At 37.7% G+C, this 23,971-nt stretch overlaps 1 protein-coding gene across 1 annotated transcript; it reads left to right on the top strand.

Annotated features, from left to right (window-relative positions):
• Positions 1-5,960: 5,960 nt before the first annotated feature.
• LOC141812640 (ABC transporter G family member 28-like) lies at positions 5,961-22,545 on the top strand. Its single transcript, XM_074700653.1, has 14 exons — positions 5,961-6,184; positions 6,282-6,358; positions 7,061-7,330; positions 7,482-7,545; positions 7,651-7,791; positions 7,937-7,971; positions 13,118-13,191; positions 19,575-20,413; positions 20,587-20,883; positions 21,008-21,481; positions 21,553-21,701; positions 21,799-22,088; positions 22,158-22,282; positions 22,389-22,545. Exons 1-14 carry the CDS (start codon positions 5,961-5,963, stop codon positions 22,543-22,545), a joined length of 3,216 nt encoding a protein of 1,071 aa, XP_074556754.1.
• The last annotated feature ends 1,426 nt before the right edge of the window (positions 22,546-23,971 follow it).

The following is a 23,971-nucleotide window of genomic DNA, read 5'->3' as shown; positions in this document are numbered from 1 at the left end:
TATGCAAATATTTATATTTATGTTATTGTATTAATATTGTATTGGAGTGTATCAGATATTTTGACATGTATGTTGTATTCAGATTGTATTTATGTTGTTGTATCATTTTTGGTTTATCAGTATATTATTGTTATGTTATACCATTGTTGGTTTACAATTGATTGATATGTAAACAGGGAATTTTGAAAAATAAAAAAATTTATTAAAAAAATTTTAATTATTAGCGACGGAATTTATAATTCCGTCGCTAATAAACAAATTTTTTTAATTTTTTTAAAACATTTAGCGACGGAAATTTTCTATTCTGTCGCTAAATAGCGACGGAATAAAAGATTCCGTCGCTATTTGCCGTCATATTTCAACGTGCCCATTTTCGGAATTAGCGACGGAATACATATTTCTGTCGCTACAAATTTGAGACGGAAATATTTCCGTCGCTAAAAATTAGCGACGGAATTGTTAGAATATTAATATAGATTATTAATATATATATATTATGTTACCCGGTCTATGTGACCCGGTATTATGTTACCCGGTCTATATGACCTGGTCTAAGAAATATTGCCTATATATATGGCTATAACCTGTATTATTTCAATTAATTCAGAATAGAAATATTTCCGACATGGTATCAGAGCCGAATACCTAATTTTCTTTTCCACGCCGCGCCGCTGCCTTCGCGACATTACCGCCTGGATATTCCTCTTCTTCGGCTGTGATCAGCCGATACTCCTCTTGCACGCGTCCCTTGCTTTCAGCTCCGACAGAAGCCGTCGACGAGTCTCAGCCCCCCCCCCCAGCCCTCTATCGAAGTCTTCTTCAGCATCGCCGCCGGTGGCAGCAGAACCGGTCTGTCCGATATAATCCACGACGTAGTTACGGGCGGCGGCGGCCCTTCTTCGCCTCGTCCTCCTCCGTCCTCTCCCGTCTGGTAGTCGCATTCGAGGAACAGCCGATCCCTCCGTCTCCTCTGTTCACCGTCCGCTGGATTCTCAGCACCGATCCAGTCCAGATTCAGGGGTCCTCGAGCCTGTTTCGCCGCCTTGAGCAGTGAATGGACTTCTTTCACAAGTTTCCTCTTTTTTCCATAAATCTGAGAAACAGTGAGTACAATCTTCTAAATATTGCATGCAGCAACAATGAGTACAACACAATATTGGGAAAAGGATCAGCATGCAACATGATGTTCTCCACATAGGAACTCGCAATTAAAGCAACCTCCACCTTCTTCCCACTGTTGTAGGAATCTATGCAGTCTTCTTTTTCGAATCTGAATCAGTGCCTTAGATTCTTTCTCTTGGACAATATGGATCATGTTAATGCTTGCAAGGATGCTCGCTCGGATAAGCCTGCTAGATGTCGTTATTGTCCGAATGTTGATCATGCTTACATTCATTGCCCCAACATTGAGTGTCGTTATTGCCATAAAAAGGGTCATGTCCGTCAGAACTGTCCAAAACTGGGTTGCACATCTTCTACAGCTGGCTTTTCCTCCTCCATGGCCGCCGTCACAAAGGTTTTGCAGCCGCCTCAGTCCACTACTCCCACCCTTATGGATATCCATAAACTGCTCACTCAGGTTTTATCTACCAATCCTTCATTAGCCACCACATCAGGTAACCAACAATGGTTCTTAGATTCTGCTTGTTGCAACCATATGTTAGTTGATACAGGACACTAACCAGTTTCAGAAACAAATGCTGAAGAAATTTAAGCTAAGGAAACTCAAAACAGATCACTACAACCAACAATCTCTAATGCATTAACCAAGTAAACCGAAAATAAGAATCGTTGAAACAATTTTATCAGAACAAGAGTTTAGAAATGGAATTACAGAAACAAAACTATCAACAGAAAAATGCTTCAGATCTTCCCTTCCAAATGATTCGCCTTCTTGCCGTCACACAAGGTCTGTCAGATGATTAGAAATCCCTAAAGAATATCGCAAAGCTCAGAACAAAACCCTTGAATCGAATCAGCTTTGTGAAACTCCGAAACCCTCAGCAGTAACGCAAAAACAGAATCGACTCCGCATTGAAACTTAACTTGGTGTTGATCTACGAAATCTGAGGATGAATGCCTATGAATGTAACTCAGAAACAATCCAAAGTTTTCATTGAACCCCTTGAATTTCTTCGGATTTCTCTGATTCTTGTCCTTCCTCAGATCTAGATCACGAAATCGCGCGGAGTTCAATCAGCCGATGAAACCCTCACCAGCTGATCCTCCTTTGAAATCGTAGTTAAACAGAGCTTGAAATCTTCATTCGAGATCAGGGAATCATTTGAAAAAGGAAGAACTCTCAGATCTAGTTGTGCGAGACGAAGAACAGAGGAAAAAACGACGAAGCAGGGAACGGCCACAGTACTCGCGACACCAACGCTACAGTAAAACTTCTCGTTATAACTGGGATTTGAAAACAGCCGGTCTGCTACTGTTTGAACCGGGTTTATTCGTGGTTCAGCGCCGGTTCAGCTCAAATCAAGCCAGTTTAGCTCCAATTCGATCCCAATTCGACTCCGATTCGATCCCAATCAACTCAAATCTTGATCATGAAGTTCGGTTCAAAAGAATTTGACTTGACTCGGTCCCAATTAGCTCGATCACGGTTAAATTTGAATCCTACAAAGATTAAAATCAATTAATACCACATTTACCCTCAAAATTACAGAAATTAAATCAACCATTCAAAAATACATCACATCACAAATACAATCCAATTATGTCAATTAAGCATTTAATTGTTCACAAAAATTCCAAAATGAACCATCAAAGTACTATAAAACCCTAGCTTCTCAGACGACGGTGGTGCTAGTCAGTAGGGGACAGCGGCGGCGGTCGGGTGGCATCTCTAAGCGGCTGGCGATGAAGTTGCGGCGGCGGTCGGGTGGCATCTCTAAGCGGCTGGCGATGAAGTTGCGGCGACGACGTCGTGTAGAGAGGGGATCGCGGTAGAGGGCGGCTAGGGTTTTGCTCGTATCCACTCCCACCTTCGATTGGCCCTCTTTATAGTTTCCCTACCGAGTTTCTCGTCGGTGGACCCGGGCGCGAGAGGCGGCGTCTGTTTGTTTCGCCTAACTCAGGTGCAAGCATTGCGAGAGACGCGGCTTCGATCGTAGGTCGCGCGGGTAGCGGTTTGCATGGAAGGTTTAGTTATAACGAGGAATGCATAGTAACTTTCAAATCGGGTTTAGGATTTGGACTAAACCGGTTTAAAATTTAAGATTTACTGTAATTAATTGATTTACTTAGTTTACTAACCAAAGAAACTCTGATTTGACTCAAACTAGTTTTGTTCGTTTCGTCTTCTCAAGATGAAATTTCTAATCTATTCCATTTTACCACAACTCTCTTCCATCATGAACGAAACCAAGTTGATTTAATTTGATTCAAAACTAATCCACCAAAAATAAAATAAAATAATAAATAAATAAATTATTCTTTCTATCCTACAATGGTATTGGAGGAAAATTAATCCAATTACCAAATAAATATGTTGAACAACTAATAAGGTTGAGAATATATTATTAAATAACTATGTGGGATTAAACTCCTTGCATTTAGGATTTAGCAATTACTGTCAAATTGGAGCATAAATATCTACTACATGATGCTTTGGTAAATACACTATGTCCAAGTAATTTGGTAAAGGTATATGACATGTTTGTATATTTTGGAAGCAATGACATCTCAAATAAAGTAGCTGTTACATCAATATGTTTAATGGGTTCATCGAACATTGGATTGCTTGTAATGTAAATGGTCATTGATTGTCACAATACATATTTATTTTGTAAACTTGAGATCATCAAGGAAAGGTTTGATGTATGTCACCTTTCACAGTGTGTAAAGTATAGTACTCTATTGCTAGAACAAGCTATAGCACTTTTATTTCTTGCTCTTCCATATTACTAGAATGCCTCTAACATAAGTGCAGAATCACAAATTAAACCTTCTATTAATATCCGTTCTAACATAATCAACAAGAAACCTTGATTCATACAGAGCAAGCCTTTTGTTGGAGATTTTCTAGTATATTGCAAGATTCATAAAAACACTTTCAAATAAGGATGAAAAAATAAACACTCTGGAACAAGCACTCTGGAAAACATATAAGCACTCTTGTTAAATTTTTTTTTAATGTTTTAAGATCTTTTCACTAGCTAGACCAATCGAGGGCAAAGGGTTGAGACTAAGTATATTATTAATTTATATTCAAAAATAATATTGGTTAATTTACCATTCAAATTTTTAATCATTTTTTTAAAAAAACTTTAGTAATTCTATTTATACTGATTTAATGTTTAACTAATTTCTACTTAGGCATCAAGCAACCGTCTCAACCTTGTCCTTCTTCTGAGAATATAAAACGTTAAGAACAATTAAATTAGTGGCAACTTAATTTGCGTGTGAATTAATTAGAAGCCATATGTCATGCCGTTTTCCTTTCTTCTCATGCTCTGCCGCCTGCCTTGTATTGTATCTACCTAATTCTTTTCAATTTCCGTTTCTCGTGTTAATCAGCCTTTGAATCATTAATTATATTATTTATTTATTTATTTTGCATCAAGAAAAAAAATTATTTACGTGCACGTCTAGCCTAAGTGCATGACAACTTCTAATGGATAAAAAAAAAGTCTATTTTCGTTTCTGCAAAATAAAAAAAAAATAGAGGCCAAATATTAAATTGAATCCAAGTACATAGAGGAGCAATTTATACGCTTTTCTATACATACATGGCGAGTTAACAATCACATATAGTGCAACAATTGTTTGACCTTTAATAATAGTAATAATATATATATATATATATAAACACAATTTTATTTTAATATCATTTAGAAAAATATATTCAATTGAATAGGCCATTTCAAGATATTTTTAAAGGTCATGCTTCATCAAAACTTATGATATGAGTTGACAAGTCGATCGGTACCACGTCAGTTTGGTCCATCCAATGACTACAGACAATGTTGTGACCGCCAGCAAATATACTTAGTTTTTGTCAGGATAAAAACATCACTAAACGAATTCATATTATTTTAAAAATTAATAAAGATTTACCATCCCACTTCAACAAAAGATATAATTATCCCCAACGGTCCCACCAAATTAATTTCACGATCATCTATAAAAAAAATCAATCAAAAAATTATATTTAACCACTATAAAAGAGAATATTATTTTGACTTCATCAAAATTCAACCTTTATCTACTTCAACAAGTCTATTTCATACTAATCAACTCTTATTCAGTAAAAGATGAAATCTGTCACCCTAGCAGTCCCACACGGTCGTCCTCCATGATCATATGTGAGGAGGTAAATCGAGAAGTTGTTGTTGACTACGACGGAGAAGAGCATTACCTCGACTTTATCGAAATTCGACTCTTGCTCACTTCAACAATTCTACTCCATCATAACTAATTCAACCATACTTCGATAGTCATACTAATCAACTCTTCTTTTGCATAAAGGTGGAATCCTCCACCTTAGCGATGCCACATGGTCGGCCTCACAATCATTTGTGAGGAGGTAAATCGAGAAACTGCAATTGGTCACGACACAAGAGGGTATTGCCTGACTTCACTAAGATTCAAATCTTTGTCCTCTTCTGTAATTCTATTATATCGTAACCAACTCAGCTATGCTCCTGAGGTCATACTATGAAAAAAAAAAAATATTTACTGTGACATTAATTAATATATAGACATTGTTCACATGATAATAATTAATATGCGGAAGTTGGCAAGTTTGATAGGGAGGTAATAGACAAGGCTTAGCTCGGACATTTCCATGTGGAACAACATCATCATTCCCGTTAGAAACAGTCGTCGCCACCACAATGCCTTCCTCCTCTTTTAAATATCCTCTCCTCTCTATCCTCCTCCTTTCCCTCGTTCTCGTCGCCTCCTTCCATCTCCCTAGCTCCTCTTTCCTGTCGTCGCAGACCTAGCAAGGGATGCCGGCCGTTTGGCGGGTTTCCGCTGCTGTCAGCCTCACCGCCCTCGCTGCTGCTGCTTTCCTACTCCTCCCCTCGGGCCGTTGCCAGAGCTTCCGAGGAGTCGACCGTGCGCCGGCGCAGGCGTCTCTGTTACAGTGGCAGCTTAATGCCGCCGTCGATAATGTCACCCAGAGCTTGTTCCCGATCATCGAAACCCGCTTCGGCTTCTGCGTCGACGATGCGTCGGTTTCCTCATGCACGCTCTTTCTTTGCTTTGACTTTTCATTTTCTCGATCTCGATTCTCGAATGTGGATGTGGGTTTGGGCTTTGGGTTTCAGGCAGAAAGAATGGGATCGGACGTTCAATTACAGCGGGAATATGGATTTCATGGAGAACTGCGCAGCCACGACTCCTGGTATATATGAGATTTTCATTTTTGACTAAATATAATAATCCCAAGGATCAACTTTTGTTCATTTATATTACGAGTTGTTTGGGAAGGGATATTCCATGTCTTGCTATATATTTTTTCATACTTTTGATGGGTTAAATTTATCATCTATTTCTTCTGATTCACACGATCGGTCACATACGATCGATCTCACGAACATCACAAGGAAATAAGGTAGGTGACGAGGTGGAGCAGTTTGACTTGCACAACGTGGAGCGATATATACGAAGATTATTTTTGTCGATATACCCAATCTATAATGATCATAGATCTTCGAGAAAATAGGGACCACCTAACCGAGTATACGAGACTCTGATTAAGATATTTAATTAGATCATTAAGATGTGAAAATGAACCGAGTAAATTTTAGAACGCGAGCTTGAATGAATATGTGGGGAATCTGTTTGAGACTGTGATTATACTTTAATACAATCGAACCTGACTAAAAAGTCGACTCCTGATGATAGCTAGTCCGAGAGATTTGACTTTTTTAGATGCCATTGTGTCATCCTGTAAGTTCGAGAGACTGACATTTTGGTAGGTCTTTGAACATTTGGCGTGTATTGTTGACTTTGAGCTTGGTATGTATTAGTTCTACTTTCGAAAAAAGACTTATTCTCTGATGAGCAGTTGTTCCTAACTTCACTCATTATCGGATAATTCCAGATGTAACTGGACGCTTATGTACAGCAGCTGAGGTTAGGCTCTACTTCGACAGTTTCGTGGAGAGCGGAGGAAGTACCAACTATATGAAACCCAACAAAAACTGCAACTCCAGTTCATGGGTTTCTGGATGTGAGCCAGGATGGGCGAGCAGCGTCCCTGTGGACGAGAAAGTTGACCTTCAAGATTCTGAGCGACTACCTTGGAGAAATCTCAACAGCAAACCATGCTGCGCCGGCTTTTATTGCCCTTATGGTATTACTTGCATGATACGTGAGTATACATACATACATATATTTATCCTCCATTATATTGCTCCTTTAATTCTCTTATTCTAATTTTAAGCATTATTAGTATTAATAATAATTAATCCAACAATTAATATATATTTCTGACCTTGTTTAATTTGATCTCTTTGATGAAGCTTGTCCCTTGGGTGCATACTGCCCACTTGCCACTCGGAATGTAGCTACTGATCGTTGTGATCCGTAAGTTCATCATGCATGCATGCTTTAATTTCCTATATCTGTTCTTCATTTTGACATGATATATAGAAATTAAACCGATTTACCTTCTTACTTGCTTGTGTACAGATACAATTACCAGTTATCCCCTGGGAACCATTCTTGTGGGGGTGCAAACATCTGGGTTGATGTCGATCATAGCCGTGATCTATTCTGCCCAGCAGGATATTTCTGTCCGAGCACAATCTTGAAAAAGAATTGTAGTAAGGGGTATACTTTATATATTTGCCTAATCTTTTATGTTTCCGTATCATCATGGTATCTAATAGAATTAAGCATCTATGTTCACTGTCCTTGCAGCCTTTAAATCTGCCTCAGTACGACAACTCACTTTGTAATTTGTATTTATTTCCAGGCATTATTGTCGGATGGGTTCCACTTATGAGACAAGTAAGCCTCACACTCACGAACATTTACAAACTTCACTTGTCTCTTACAAATAGTTTTCTGATATTAGTATGATCGATCGATGTTGCTAGAGCTTTGTATTGTTTTCTTATAATTCATGATCTTCGAGGCCAGCTATGAATTATAAACGACAGCTTGGCAGTACATTTACTTGGCAATAAACTTAGACTTAACTGATCTTTGTTCTAATCTCTTTTTTTTTTTTTTGAAAAGTATATTTTTATTGTGATATTAACAGAAGTTGATAAAAATAAATAATGTATATTTTTGTGAATCTTTACATAATCGTAGCTTCGGAATTGTAACTTCACAATTGTAATCACTATCCAATTATTTTTTATTAAGAAAGTAATTTATAGATATTAATTTAGTATGACTTTGATTTTTAACGACCTTTAAAATATATCTGTAAAATAATATGGAATCTTACTTTATTACAAGAGATAAGCCCCTATTTATATATACACGAATATAGGGACCTATTTTAGGAGAATTATTCTATAAAAAAGAAAAATAGAATATTTATCCCTAACAGAATATTTATCCTTAACAAAATATTTATCCCTAAATATTCTAATACTTCCCTTCAAGCTGGAGAATATAAATCATATGTACCCAGTTTGTTACATATGTAGTCAATTCGAGGACCTCTTAGTGACTTGGTGAATATATCTGCTAGTTGATCCTGTGAGTTAACAAAACTAGTAGATATTTCACCAGATATAATTTTTTCTTTGACAAAGTGACAGTCGACTTCAATATGTTTTGTCCTCTCATGAAAAACTGGATTCGAGGCGATATGCATGACGGCTTGATTGTCACATAAAAGTGACATTTGTGTAACCTCTCCAAATCTTAGCTCTTGAAGCAATTGTTTGAGTCATATAAGCTCTTGACTGACTATGACCATAGCTCGATATTTTGCCTCTGCACTGGATATTGCCACAACATTCCGCTTTTTACTTTTCCAAGAAATAAGATTATCTCCGATAAATATATAAAAATCAGAAGTAGATTTCCTATCAATGGGAGATCCTGCCCAATCTGCATCAGAATAGCCTACGACTCGAGTATGTTCTTTGTCTCCGTACAAAAGACCCTTTCCTGGAGCACATCTGATATATCGGATAATGCGTATCATACATCCCAATGTTTCTTACTTGGAGAGTTGAGAAACTGACTTACTACACTTACTGCAAAAGAGATATCCGGACGAGTAACAGTAAGGTAACTTAATCTCCCTACTAATCGTCTGTATCGTTCAGGATCTGAAAGAGGCTCCCCCTGATTTGGCATGAGCTTGACATTAGGATCCATAGGTGTGTCAACTGTTTTTGAGTTTAACATGCATGTTTCTTCTAGAATATCCATTGCATACTTTCTTTGGGATATGATAATCCCATCTTTGAACTGTGCTACCTCTATCCCCAAAAAATATTTGAGTTTACCGAGATCTTTTGTCTGAAAATGTTTGAAAAGATGCTATTTTATCTCTAAAATTCTGAGATGATCACTACCTGTGATAACAATATCATCAACATAAACTACTAAGTAGATGCAACCAGTAGATGAGTGACGATAAAAGACAGAATGGTCAGCCTCACTCGGAGTCATGCCAAACTGTTGAATTACAGTACTAAATCTACCGAACCATGCTCTAGGAGACTGCTTGAGGCAATATAAAGATTTTCGCAGGCGACATACAAGACCAGAAAACTCCCTCTAAGCAACAAAACACGAAGTTGCTCCATGCAGACTTCCTCGAGCAGGTCACCATGTAAAAAAGCATTTTTAATGTCCAACTGATAAAGAGGCCAATGTCGAATTGCAGCAATGGATAGGAATAAGCGAACAGAGGACAACTTGGCAACAGAAGAAAAAGTGCCCCCATAATCCAATCCGAAGATCTGAGTATATCCTTTAACAATGAGGCGAGCCTTAAGCCGGTCAACTTTTCCGTCTGGACCAACTTTCACTGTATATACCCATCGACAATCAACAGCTGACTTCCCTAGCGGTAGAGGAACGAGGTTCCAAATCTCACTGCTCTGTAAGGCACATATTTCATCGAGCATAGTCTGTTTCCATCCTGGATGGGCAAAGACATCACCTGCAGTCTTCGGAAGAGAAACAGACGACAAGGAGGAAAGACAAGCAAAATAAGAAGGAGAAACACGATGATAACTCAAAGAAACATAATGAGGAGAATGATTATGAGTGGAACACACACCTTTCTGAAGTGCAATGGAAATATCAGACTCAGGAGATGGGACCGGAGGACGAGGTGAAATACTTGGCTCCAAAGATGTGTCCATGGCAGTGTTAGTGGTGGTCAGCGACAAAGCAGGACGGGGACGACGCTGATAAATCTGCAATGGAGATGTCTCCAGACGCGACAGAGACTCCTCCGGAGGATAAAACATATAGCCATTGGTGCAGGTGTAGAAGGAGAAAACTCGGACGGAGATCCGTTAGGCCCAAAAAATGAAACCGAATCAAAGAACGTGACATCAGCAGAGATGAAGTACTGACGGAGAGTAGGGGAATAACACTTGTACCCTTTCTGAGATCGTGGGTACCCAAGGAAGACACATTTATGAGACCGAGAAGAGAGTTTGTCAATGTCAGAATTGAGAGCATGAGCAAAACATATAGAACCAAAGACCCTAGGTGGTAAAGGATGAAGAGACTGATGAGGATAAAGAACATGATGAGGTATTTGACCTTGTAGAGTGGAGGAAGGCATGCGATTGATGAGATAACACGCAGTAAATACAACGTCATCCCAAAACTGAAGAGGAACATGAGAATGGAGAAGAAGAATCCGGGTGGTCTCAAGAAGATGACAATTCTTGCGTTCAACAACTCCATTCTATTGAGGGGTATGAGGACAAGATGTCCGATGCAACACACCATGAGACGCCAAGAATGTTTGAAATGGAGTAGATGATACTCACGTGCATTATCACTCTGTAAGGTTCGAAGAGAAATACTAAATTGAGTTTTAATTTTATAGAAAAAAGATTGAAAAAGAGAAAATAACTCCGAACGATCCTTCATCAGATATAACCAAGTGCAACGAGAAAAATCATTTATAAAGGTAACAAAGTATTGTGACCCCAATGTAGAAGAAACACCACTCAGACCCCAAATATCGGAATGAACCAAAGCAAAAGGTGGCATAGCTCGACTCACAGTGCGAGGAGAAAAAGAACTACGAACATGCTTTCCTAATTGACATGATTCACAAGATAAAGAATTTAAGTGAGAAAGACCAAGATGTAATTGTTTCAACTTATCAAGACCTGGATGTTCCAACTGAGCATGAATAAGAAGGGGAAATGCCGCCGCCGAACCAACAAGAGAGGATTGTTGAAGCCGATATAGGCCATGAGACTCATATCCGAAGCCAATCATCTTCCCCGTACTCCGGTCCTGTAAGGAAACAGAAGATTTAGTAAACGAGATGACACAATCAAGAGACTGAGTAAGATGACTAATTGATAATAAATTAAAGGGAGCATCGGGAACATAAAAAACATTATGAATAGAAAGAGACGAAGAAGGATGAACAATACCGACACCCTGGAACTGAATTTGAGAACCATTTGCCATGATGACAAAGGATAAATAACCAGAAGTAAAGAGAGAAGAAAAAAATGATCTATTATCAGTGATATGATCGGTGGTCCCGGAATCAAGAACCCAAGAACTCGAAGAGCGAGATATGTCAGCAAAGGAATTACTAGTGAGTGCAACGACAACAGGGGAATCAGAGACCTTTCGATCCTCATACCATTTTAGAAAGTCGTTATAGGAAGGTGGTGGGGTCGGATTTGGAGGCAACTGTGAAGTGGAAGCTGAAGTAGCGATAAAACTCTGGACGATCTGCGTAGCACAGGAAGGTTGATCATGTAGACTCCAACATTTATCAATCATGTATCCTGGTCGGTGGCAATAATCACACTAAGGGCGTCCTTTGCCACCCTTACGAGGTGGAAATCTATTGTTGTTTCGAGAGACCAAAGTTGATGAGTAGGGAAGCGTACCGAAAGTCTGTTTTGCCATCCAAAGCATTCACGCGTTGCTCGCTCTCTGTGGAAAGCGCGAGCTCGTGACCTAACCACCTCCGCCGCTGTTGCTTCTGGGAGGGAGAAAGCGAGGAGGAGAGAAAAAAGGATGCGGGGCGGTCAAAATCGCACCTTTTGTATTTGCTCCTGGCGGCACTGTGGTTGCTGAGCGTCCTGTGACCCAATGTCGAAGCGGCGGATAGAGGTGCCACCTGAAGGATCACCTCTGTTGATTCCGAATTGACAGTCGGAAGCAGTGAGCCAAGAGGAGAAGAAGTCGCCGGCGGAAGAGGGATCGCGAGAGAAGAAGTCGCGATCCGATTGAGAAGCGGAAGAGGGATCACGAGAGAAGAAGTCGCGATCCGGTCAGTGAAGACGGCGAACAGAAACACACGCGAGGAAAACACGTGGCGAATAGAGAGAGAAGGAAGAGGATTGGTTCGCACGGATAATCCTAAACCTAACCTCGCTCTGATACCATGTAAAATAATATGAAATCTTGCTTTATTACAAGAGATAAGTTCCTATTTATATACGAATATAGAAACCTATTATAAGAGAATTATTCTATAAAAAAGAAAAATAGAATATTTATCCCTAACAGAATATTTATCCCTAAATATTCTAACAACACCAAATACTAGGTTGAAGTAATATAATAAATTAAATAATAACAAAAACAATAATGTATATGAAGCAAAATAACTGAATACATATAGAAGACAGTTTATAGATATATACATATAGATTGTAGATAGGATTATTGTTTTAGCTAATCGTCTATAAATTAAGACCAACAAATAAAATACTCTACTAAAAATGTAATTAACTAAAGAATAAATCTCATCAAAATAGTGAAATTGGTCCTTTGGATTTCAAGTTAATATGAATATACTCAAACATGAAATACATTGATAATAGAAGTTAGGATTGTGTGGTCATATTTTGTTAGAGATTTGTGTTTTAATGCATCTTTTCTTCTTTACATCATAACATAGTTTACTTTCCTCATGTTGCAAACTAAGTATTAATTCTACATGCAAATTGTTAATTTGCAGGTTGCTTCCTGTCTAGCTCGTGCAATGCAAATTCTGAAAAACAAAATATTACTATTTTTGGTGCTTTAGTAATGGTGAGTAATCTATTTTGTTCAAGTATAGGAAGTAATTTTATTTTATTGATGTTTTTTTACCTTTAATTCTAATCCTTTTGCATTATTCTATAACCTCCCATCAAATCTCTAAATAGAGATCATCCTCTCCTTCCCTAAATCCTTATCGGGATCATAAGCATCTTTGATAATCTTAGAGTGAACATATAGTACATAGTGAAAAAAGGGGAGAACTGCATGAAAACAAGTCAATAGAAGGCAACAATATAATTTATGTTTTCATGTTCTTTTAGCATCATTTAATCATTACTCCTTGTTATTCTTCTTTCATTTGTTTTTTTAATTATTTGCTTCAATTCTCCTTGTTTTCCTTTTTTGCATGTTACACAAGTTATAATTTTATTTTATACCAGAATTGACATAATTATTAGGTGGTGAACGACCTATAATCCAAGTAAATGATCCATAATCCACCTGATATGCGAACACATCATGTATAAATATATATAGAATAGGGATGATTAATCTATAATCCACCTAATAAAGATGCATCGTATATAAGAGTGAACTATCCACAATTGTCGAAGTGCTTTATCCCAAGTGGTAAGCATGGAGACATGTGTTGCCTGAGGTTCCGAGTTCAAGTCCTTTTAGCAACATGTAGTTAGTAACATAGTGGTATCGTGCCTCCAAAAAATCCCTTAAGGGGGTTTTTGATATGGGGCCGTTTTGGTGGTGGGGTCGGTCACTATAAAAAGTTTATCCAATACAGTTTTTTCTCCGTTGTGACCAACTACAGTTTCTCGATTTACCTTCTCACAAATGGTCATGGGGGCGACCGTGTGGGACCGTTGGGGTGGCGGATTCCACCTTTTGCAGAAGAATTATCCACAATTCACTCGCAATGAAATATATCATGTATATATATAGTATGAACGATCTACAATTCCCTCGAAATGTACTTCACATAAGAATAGGGTGAATAATCCGTAATCCGCCCAATGAGTAAAGCATCTTATGTAATGTGGCCGATGCATAGGAACACGCGAAGAGACTTAAGAGCCCTTTTTGAAATTGGAGTAAATGCTTTAAAATTAGAGAAATTTATTAAATTCTTAATCTAACATAAATAATCTTGCAACTCTTGTAATTATAAAACCGAAGCTTTGTGGTACAAGAGTTATAGTCATTTTCTTGTTAATTTCATTGAGAAATACATAATTTCTTACAAGCACAGAGTCAAAGCTCTCTTGTAATATTGATCTGTATGTAATCGGTTTAGCATAATTAATGATGTTATTTGATCACTTATATTTCTCATGCTAGTTTGAGTTCCTTGAAAGAACCACTCAAGATTTCAATATGTTACTTTTACCACTCAAGATTTCAATATGCTATTTTTAAATTTCAAGTTGTCTATGGAAATTTAATCAATACATTTCAATAGGGCAACAACAAATAGAAAAACAATTAGAATGTAAAAAGGACAAACATAAAATACCTTATCAAGCAATAGAAGTAAGTATGAATTTTTTTGGAATCCATATATATCCCCAATGGTATGATACTGTCCACTTTGAGCTTAAGCTCTTATGATTTTATTTTTGAAATATCTTCTATCTTATAAACTCATACATGATCTTCTCCATGTATTTCCAATGTAAGACTTTGATTGTAATTCCAACAATCCTCTCCTCAAATCAAGGATCATAATACTCCAATCGAGATTAACTTGATATCCGATCTCTTGACCCACTAGACCTTTCTTGCCTTGATATTCGATTCTCTTGATCTGTCAAGATTGCCTAGTATCCGATCCAACTGACTTACTATGACTTACCTATCTTGAGAGCTTATCATAGATTTTACTGGGAGCTCCTCCTACCATTATCCCCATGGTCAGGGTCTCCTCTATCTCCTTCATTTTCTTTTTTGAGATTCCCTACATGACTCCACATAGATCATGACTCTGATATCAATTATTGATGTAGGGTTCCCAAGGATGTCTGTATCTCCACAATAGCATGATATTGTCCACTTTGGGCCTAAACCCTCATGGTTTTGTTCTTGGGCTCTCCCCAAAAGGCCTCATACCAATGGAGATACTTTCCATCCTTTTAAACCCATGATCTTTCCCATGTGTTTTAGATGTGGGACTATGTTTACACCTTTGCAATCCAACAATCCCCCCCTCAAACAAAGGACCACAGACCCCCCCCTCAAACGGAAAACCTCCGTTTGATGTCTGAATCTTCGACCCACCAGGACTTCCTGCCCCTCGGTCCACCCTGACCTACTAGAACTTCCTGCCCAGCCGCAACCAGGACTTCCTGCTCAGCCGCAACCAGGACTTCATGCCCCTCGGTCTACCCGACCTACTAGGACTTCCTGCCCAACCGCAACCAGGACTTCATGCCCCTCGGTCTACCCGACCTACTAGGACTTCCTGCCCAGCCGCAACCAGGACTTCATGCCCCTCGGTCTACCCGACCTACTAGGACTTCCTGCCCGGTGTCTGGTCCTCTTGATTCAAACATGGGAGCCCCTACTTCCTTTGTTTTTAATGTTCAACCCACATGGTTAGATCCGGATCATGGCTCATCCGGCGGTTAGTTCGGTGAAGAGCGGCCTCGCTTTGATACCAATTGTAGGGTTCCCAAGGATGTCTGTATCTCCACAATAGCATGATATTGTCCACTTTGGGCCTAAACCCTCATGGTTTTGTTCTTGGGCTCTCCCCAAAAGGCCTCATACCAATGGAGATACTTTCCATCCTTTTAAATCCATGATCTTTCCCATGTGTTTTAGATGTGGGACTATGTTGCACCTTTGCAACCCAACAATTGAAACTGATGAAATTAATATATCTCCATAATGGTATGATATTGTCCACTTTGGACCTAAACTCTCATAATTTTTGTGAACTTTACCCAAAAGACCCCATACCAATGAGGATATCTTCTATCTTATAAACTCATTCTTTTCCATGTATTTTCAATATGGAACTTTGATTGTAATCCCAATAGAATTTACTATGAATTTCAACTAATAAAAGCATATGTTAAATTTCAAAGAATATATCTACTATAATTTATTTATTTTACTCCCCATTTCATAATCATGCGACCTATTAATAATTTTCTTTTTGAAATATTATCCTAGTTTACTAATATCATTAGTGTTCTATAATTTAATCCTGCACAAGATGATTATGATGAAATAAGTTGGAAAACCTACACATGATTTCAGATCCTTTTCCAACCATTAGTGAATCTAAAAAAATCAACCATTATTATCAATAAGTTTGGACCAAAAGTCATTAATGGACCTAGACACATTTGATACACTACAAATTCGAACCATTCTCTTTATGACACTCTCCTGAGTCTAATCATGCTCAACTTTCTTAATTTGGATCCCTTTTTAGCCATCAATAAGTTATTTTTAAAAAACTATTGATCAGTTTTGGCCAAAAGTCATTAATCAACCTACACATCAGATTCATTCCAAACCTTCTCTTCCTAACACCCTCCTAAGTTTGGCCATACTCAACTTTCATGATTTCGATCCTTTTTCAACTATCAATGGCTTTTCATCATATTTGAAAAGGGATCAAAATCAGGAAAGTTGAGCATCGTGAATCGATTCAGGAGAGTGCTAACAAAGAAATGATGTAGGTTTGGAGTGAATCTAATGTGCCTAGGTCCATTAGTAACTATGTATCAAAATTCATTATTAGTTGTCTTTTTTGTTTTCTAAACTCACTAATGACTAAAAAGGGCCAAAAATGAAAGAATTTTACCATGTTCAAACCTAAGAGAGTGTTAGGAAATGAATGCTTTAGGTTTAGAGTGAATCTAATGTGTTTATATCCATCAATAATTTTTAGCCAAAACTCATTGATGAAATTATGGAAGTTGAGGTCAGATCAAAGAGAGTGTTAGGAACAAGATGATGCAGGTTTAGAGTGAATCCAATGACTTTTGCCCAAAACTTATTGGTGGTTTTAAGTGTCATTAAAGAATTTTTTTGTCAAAAGTCATTGATGGATCTAAAAACTCCAAATTTGCAAAAAAAAAAAGAGGAATATTTATGGAATCACTATGCAAATGTAGACCAAATTCATCAATGACTTGTTGATCAAAACTCATTCAAGGTCCTTAAGGGTTCAATTTTTTTAAAATATGGATAGATTCAAGGGATCACTAGGACTATAACTGTATTTATTGTGCATGAATTTGAGATCTTCAGAGTCACAAAATATTTTTGGCCTAGGGTTATCAAATACTTTTGTCATAAAGTCATTGATGAACTTAAAGAATTTTAAATATGGAAAAAAGAACATAAAAGATTTATGGGGCCACCAAGAGTGCAATGACACAAATCTAAGTTCTGTATGACCATTAATTATTTTTTGGTCAGAATTCATTAATAGACTTAAAGAACTCAAAATTTTAGAAAAAAAAATATGGATAGGTTCAAGGGACCCCTAGGAGTGTAATAGTGTCAATTTTACATGAATCTTAGATTTTTAAGGTCATCAATAATTTTTAGACGAAAGTATTGATGAAATAACTAATTAGCTTCTTTTTTTACGTTGGTTCAACTATGTTCAAGAAAGAAAAAACTAGTTTTTTGCGTTAGTTTGGAGCTACAATATGTAGAAGGGCATTTAGAAAATAAATCGCTTTTTGGTAAAAATAGTTTGGTGTCTGTGTTGAGTATTTATTAAACTTGAGTGTGTGGTCTAGTAAATTACTATAATTTTATTATTGCAATATAAAATTAAGCATAGCTATCTTTGTTTCAGATTAGTCCTATAAGCTTGACATTCTTCTAGCAAACAAATAATAACTAGTTGTTGGACCAGGAATACAAATCACAAATAAAAATACAAAAATTAAACTACAGACTTATCTTGTTTGCTAAGAAAGCAATGCTTTTGAGAACACTGGCTCGAACAGGAGAGCTCGGGGAGTTGAGTTGAGCAAGCACCGAGTCGAGTTGAGATACTTGGAAGATAAAATTGAGTTAAGGTGCTCGACACACTAGCCGAGTCAAGGAACTTGGGAGATTGAGCAGTGTTAGAGTACTTGAGAAACTAGAATGAGTTAGAGAGCTCGAGAGACGATCCGAGTCACGAGCACTACTTGGTAGTTGAGCTAAAGAGTGAGGCTAAGTCATGTGGTCAGGAAGGTTGAATTGCTAAGCGACTCAGGAAGCTAAGTTATGAGGTTGGGAGGCAGAACTGCAAAGTGAGCTAGGAGGCCAAATCGGGAGGTCGGGAGACCAAATCAGAGCTTTGTTGAGCACAACCAAGGCCTGTGATAAATATAGTTTCCTTAAAACAAGTTCGCCCCTCTATGACAGTACTTAGAGGTTCAAATTGATGTTGCTTTCTAGAATACAATGGGTAGACCATGTTAGCCACTAAACATTGGTTTGTTTGTGGGGAACTAAACTCTGTATCCGAATACTATTACCAAAGAATAGAGATGTGAAGGAAGAACTATAAGAAAGAGTAATGGCTTGCTAATGGATTATGGATGATTTCCTTATATATTACTGTTACCCATGAAAGAGCCGCTATTTATAGGTTTGAAATTCTAATAGTTGTTAATCCTACAACTTAATGACCATTAACCACCACAACTGGTTGACTATCAGCAGTTGTTATCTGATTAATGGTTATATGTTTCAGTTAGTGGCCATTAATGTGTTCGTTTCAAGTTTGAGGTAGTAGAAAAATTAATCCAAATGATAAAACATTGATTGGGCTACATGGATAATTTTTTTCTCAACTAATCCAATATTCAATTGGCACATGTCACACTTGCACACAAATCAACTACATTTAGTGCAATTCAAGCTTTGAATTTGCACCTCTACGGGCGCACATGAAAGAGAGAACCTCTTATATATTTATATTAAAAATATCTATAAATTGATTCAATATAAACTATCCTTAATGCCATGAAACTCATAATGTGAGATTATTCTTCCATTTATATTAGAGTCAATTTCATCCATTTTTTCCTGTATTTTCAATTCACTTTTCCAACACTACTAACTATATAAATGCTCCGGCTTTTGTGTCAAAATGTAGTGAGCTTAAATTTCGATTCAATTAAAGGAGCTACAAGACTTTTTGCTTCAGTTTCTTATTAACAAATTTAATGTTTATGAAACACTAGATGACATGGTAAACCCAAGAGTTGCTGATGTCAGTATCTTATAGATCAACAATGATGCTATACTTTTCAAGAGTTATACTGAAATACCATTTAATTGTCGCACTATTTTATTTTAGTACTCCTTTCTTTCAGTCAGATTCTACATGTTTACTGTAGATTTTTCACTTTTCCACGAGCTATCTGTGAATGGCATCTTTCTAACATCTGTAGGTTGCATTGATATTATGGTTGTTGATAATGTACAACTTCTCTGATAAAATTCTCTCTCACCGTGAGAGAAGACGAGCTAAATCCAGGGAAACTGCTGCAAAGGTAGCTAGAGAAGCTGCACAAGCTCGTGAAAAGTGGAAAGGCGCAAAAAATATTGCAGTCGATATTCAACGTCAGATATCTCGCACAATTTCAAGGAAAAGATCTAATAAACTTCCAGACCCACAGAAAGTCGTTGGCCCTGCATCAACATCAGAGATTGAAGAAATTGGTGTTCCTTGTAATGTGGCACAGCCAACTGAAAACAACTCTGACAATGCTGGAGGTCATCCTTTAAATAGTGTGGAAAAGAACCCCAAAAAGACCGCAACCAAAGGAAATCATAAGCATTCTCGAACCCAAATTTTCAAGTATGCATACAGTGAAATCGAAAAGGAGAAAGTTCAACATCAGGAAAGAAAGAACTTAACCTTCTCAGGAGTAATCTCTATGACCACGAAAATTCAGGCTAGAACGAGGCCAGTCATAGAGATCGCTTTCAAGGATCTAACCATAGTTCTCAAAACAAACAAGAAGCAACTTCTGAGGAGTGTGACTGGGAAACTTACTCCTGGCCATGTAACTGCAGTCATGGGTCCATCTGGTGCGGGCAAAACTACCTTTCTTAATGCTTTGGCAGGAAAATTATGTGGGTGTCAAACAACTGGATTAGTTCTGGTAAATGGAACGGTTCAACCTATCCAATCGTACAAAAAGATCATCGGTTTCGTGCCACAAGATGATATTGTTCATGGAAACTTGACAGTAGAGGAAAATCTTTGGTTCAGTGCTAACTGTAGGTAAGAGATACATGCAATGCACAAAAGCCAATTCCATTGGTGAAAATCATCATCTTCATCTAAGTTATTTCTTAGGTTTCAAAAACATTATGCAAACGCTCTGGTGCAATCTTTTCTTATACGAGGTTCGATAGAGTATGAACCGGTAACATTTTTTTTTCTTCTTCTTGTAGACTTTCTGCAAAAATGTCAAAAGCCGACAGAGTTCTAATTGTTGAGAGAAACATAGAGTCTCTTGGGTTGCAATCTATACGAAACTCCTTGGTTGGAACAGTAGAGAAGCGTGGAATCTCTGGTGGACAGAGGAAGCGTGTAAATGTTGGGCTGGAAATGGTCATGGAGCCTTCTCTTTTGTTACTAGATGAACCAACATCAGGTCTGGACAGTTCTTCATCTCTGCTGCTACTGAGAGCACTTCGGCGTGAGGCACTTGAAGGGGTAAACATCAGCATGGTCGTTCACCAGCCCAGGTTGGTGCATCCAACTTATTTTGGTGACTGTTGTAGGTTTACGATCGTCCTCTTATTTAGTTCAGTAATGTCCATGCAATGTAACTACTCTCCATGAGGCTAATTGTTACTTTTGGTGCTTCAGCTATACTTTGTTCAACATGTTCGATGATTTAATACTTTTGGCAAAGGGAGGTTTAGTTGCATATCAAGGGCCAGTGAAGACAGTTGAAGACTACTTTGCAGGCCTAGAAATTAAAGTGCCTGATCGTGTTAATCCTCCTGAATACTTCATTGACATTCTGGAGGGCATGGCAAAGCTGAGCACAAGTAGGGGCCTTAAATCCAGTCAGCTGCCGGTTTTATGGATGTTGCACAATGGCTACACTGTGCCCCCTGATATGCAAAATGAGCTCGACTGTGTCGCACCATCGAGAACAAACTCTTCTGAGGATGGCTCAGTCGAGGAGTCCGTTGTCACTGATCATGTTTGGGGAAATGTAAAAGGTGCGCTGGAGGAAAAGAAAGAACACTTGGAGAACATCTTTCCGAGATTCAAAGATTTAGCAGACCGAAGAACTCCTTGTAAACTTTACCAGTACAAGTACTATCTCGGAAGGTAATTTCTTAGCTTGAAAGAAAAAAAGTTATCTAGAGCACGAGTTATCTAGGTACCTTTTTGGTTTGCAGGGTGTCCAAGCAGCGACTGCGTGAAGCTACAGCACAAGCTGTCGACTATTTGATCCTAGGTCTTGCAGGAGTTTGCTTAGGGATACTTGCTAAATCAAACGACTCAAATCTAGGAGCTGCTGGTTACACATACACAATTATAGCTGTTTGTAAGTTGGAGATGGTTCATCTCTCCTTTTCAATTATACTATTTGAAACTTACTAAGGGACGACTTTCTCTTCTAACCTTTGTTTTCCACGCTGCAGCTCTCTTAGGTCAGATTGGTGCTCTGAGATCATTTTCACTCGAAAAGCTGCAGTATCTGAGAGAGAGAAGATCTGGAATTAGTACACTTGCTTATTTTCTTGCAAGAGACACGATCGACCATTTCAACACTGTAGTCAAGCCAGTAGTTTATCTCTCCATGTTCTATTTCTTCAGCGCCCCAAGATCGACATTCGTGGACAACTATATTATTTTGCTCGCCCTCGTCTACTGCGTAACTGGAATCGGTTACACTTTTGCTATCTGTTTCCAACCTGGTTCTGCCCAATTGGTACGGACAATGCGTCCATTCCTTTGACTTTGGTTGTATCTCTAACACAAGTCAACGTCAATCATGCAGTGGTCTGCTCTTCTTCCTGTCGTGTTGACTTTGATGGCGACGCAGCGGCGAGGCTCGGCGATCTTAGCTAACATTTGCTACCCAAAGTGGGCATTGGAGGCGTTTCTCATCGTTAACGCAAAAAGGTACGTCGTCTTATTTTGTCATGCATCAGAATCCTGAAGTCTCCGTTTACCCTTCTCATCGATAACTCAATTTCTTCCATATTTTTTTTTAAAAATCTGTTTGCAGGTACTCTGGCGTGTGGCTCATAACACGGTGCGGCGTGCTTCAGAGTTTTCACTACGACATCAATCATTTGGGACTTTGCTTAACCGTCCTCTTTCTCTATGGTTTCGTCTTCCGCTGCATTGCATTCCTCTGCTTGGTGTTGCTAAACAAGAAATGAGCAGCAAAGCTTTGTTTAATTCTGTCGAATTATATTCGTCTCTGTACATGATCCCATTCTATTTTTTCATTCAACTTATATATCAAGAGACATGTATATTGCTTCTCCGGTATATGTAGCACAGTGGTGTAATCACAAAGGTAGTGAAGTAAAAAAAAAAAAGAGAAAATAATTGTTATTTATTTTTAGAATTTTCTAATTCATAGTTTTGGTTTTGCATTGGTTGAGTCAAAAGTAAGTTTATTTATTTAGTTGATCTATGTTTATCTGAACTTGAAAACTATGGTTGGTAGAAGTAGAGCTGAAATGGATCAATTCATTGATGAAAACTCCATCATATGACGGGACGGGGTGGTTTGGCTGATTGGAAAATCTTTGATCCAATCTAACTCAAGGTAGGTTGCGGGTTAGGCGGGCTAATCCATGGACCTGTTAAAAATAAAAAAATATTAAAAATATTAAAAATTTTAAGTTTAAATTATAATTTAAATTGATTAAATTAAAATTTTTAAGTTGAAATTATAATTTTTAAGTTTAAATTATAATTTAAATTAATCAACTCCACTAATTTATTGAGTTTTCTATTTTAATTTTAAAATTTAAAATAAATAAATAAACTTTTTTAATCCACGGTCAACCTAAGCCCGTCGCGGGCTAATCTACCACAGGCCTAGGCGGGCCAACCCATCTGAACATATCTTAAAATAGATTGATAAAATTTCAACTTAACTCGTATAAATTATTTAACGAGGTGAACCAATCTAGCGAACTTAACCCAATTTGACAACTACAGGTAAAAGAGTATATTGATGATGTAGCATTTGTTTTCGACAATTACATATTTGTCTTTATTTTCTTGAAATGAAAAAATAAAAAATTGGAAATTTTAAATTGACTTTAAGCAAATAGAAAAGCTTAAACAAGATTATATATAAATTATAGGCAGTTTGAATTGTGGTGGTGTTAGATTTCTCAAATCAAACATAATTGTTTTTTGATACTTACTTATTCTTGATGAGTCGACTTTGGGATCAACTGTTCATGTCAGAGGAACAATCACAGATGGAAAACTCCTCAGATTTTCATAAATCAAATCCCCACATTTGGTGTTCTCTCTCCTTCTCCGACAGCCTGATAGCTTTCCTTTTCTTCCTCTTCTTGACTTGGACGCTCCTTATATTGAGCGCATTACTCTATTTGTACGTCTTGTGCAACGAACGTGCAACACGGAGTGCATAACATGCAGCACGTGTGCATAACCACTTACATCTCCCACTCGTCCAAGTTAAACCACAAAGGCAAATGGTCACAAGATCATTAAGAGATATTTAGCCACGTAGATTAAATAAAATCGGAGTCCTTAGTCACACAGACTAAGAAATTAGAGATCATCAGTCACAAAGACCATATAGTCACATATACTGAA

Source organism: Curcuma longa, chromosome 19, assembly GCF_044706935.1.
Source record: "Curcuma longa cultivar G26 ecotype Majalengka, Jawa Barat chromosome 19, ITB_CL_G26_1.1, whole genome shotgun sequence".
Taxonomy (NCBI): Eukaryota; Viridiplantae; Streptophyta; class Magnoliopsida; order Zingiberales; family Zingiberaceae; genus Curcuma; species Curcuma longa.
The sequence above is the reverse complement of the archived record's forward strand: the minus strand, read 5'-3'. Positions and strand labels throughout refer to the sequence as shown.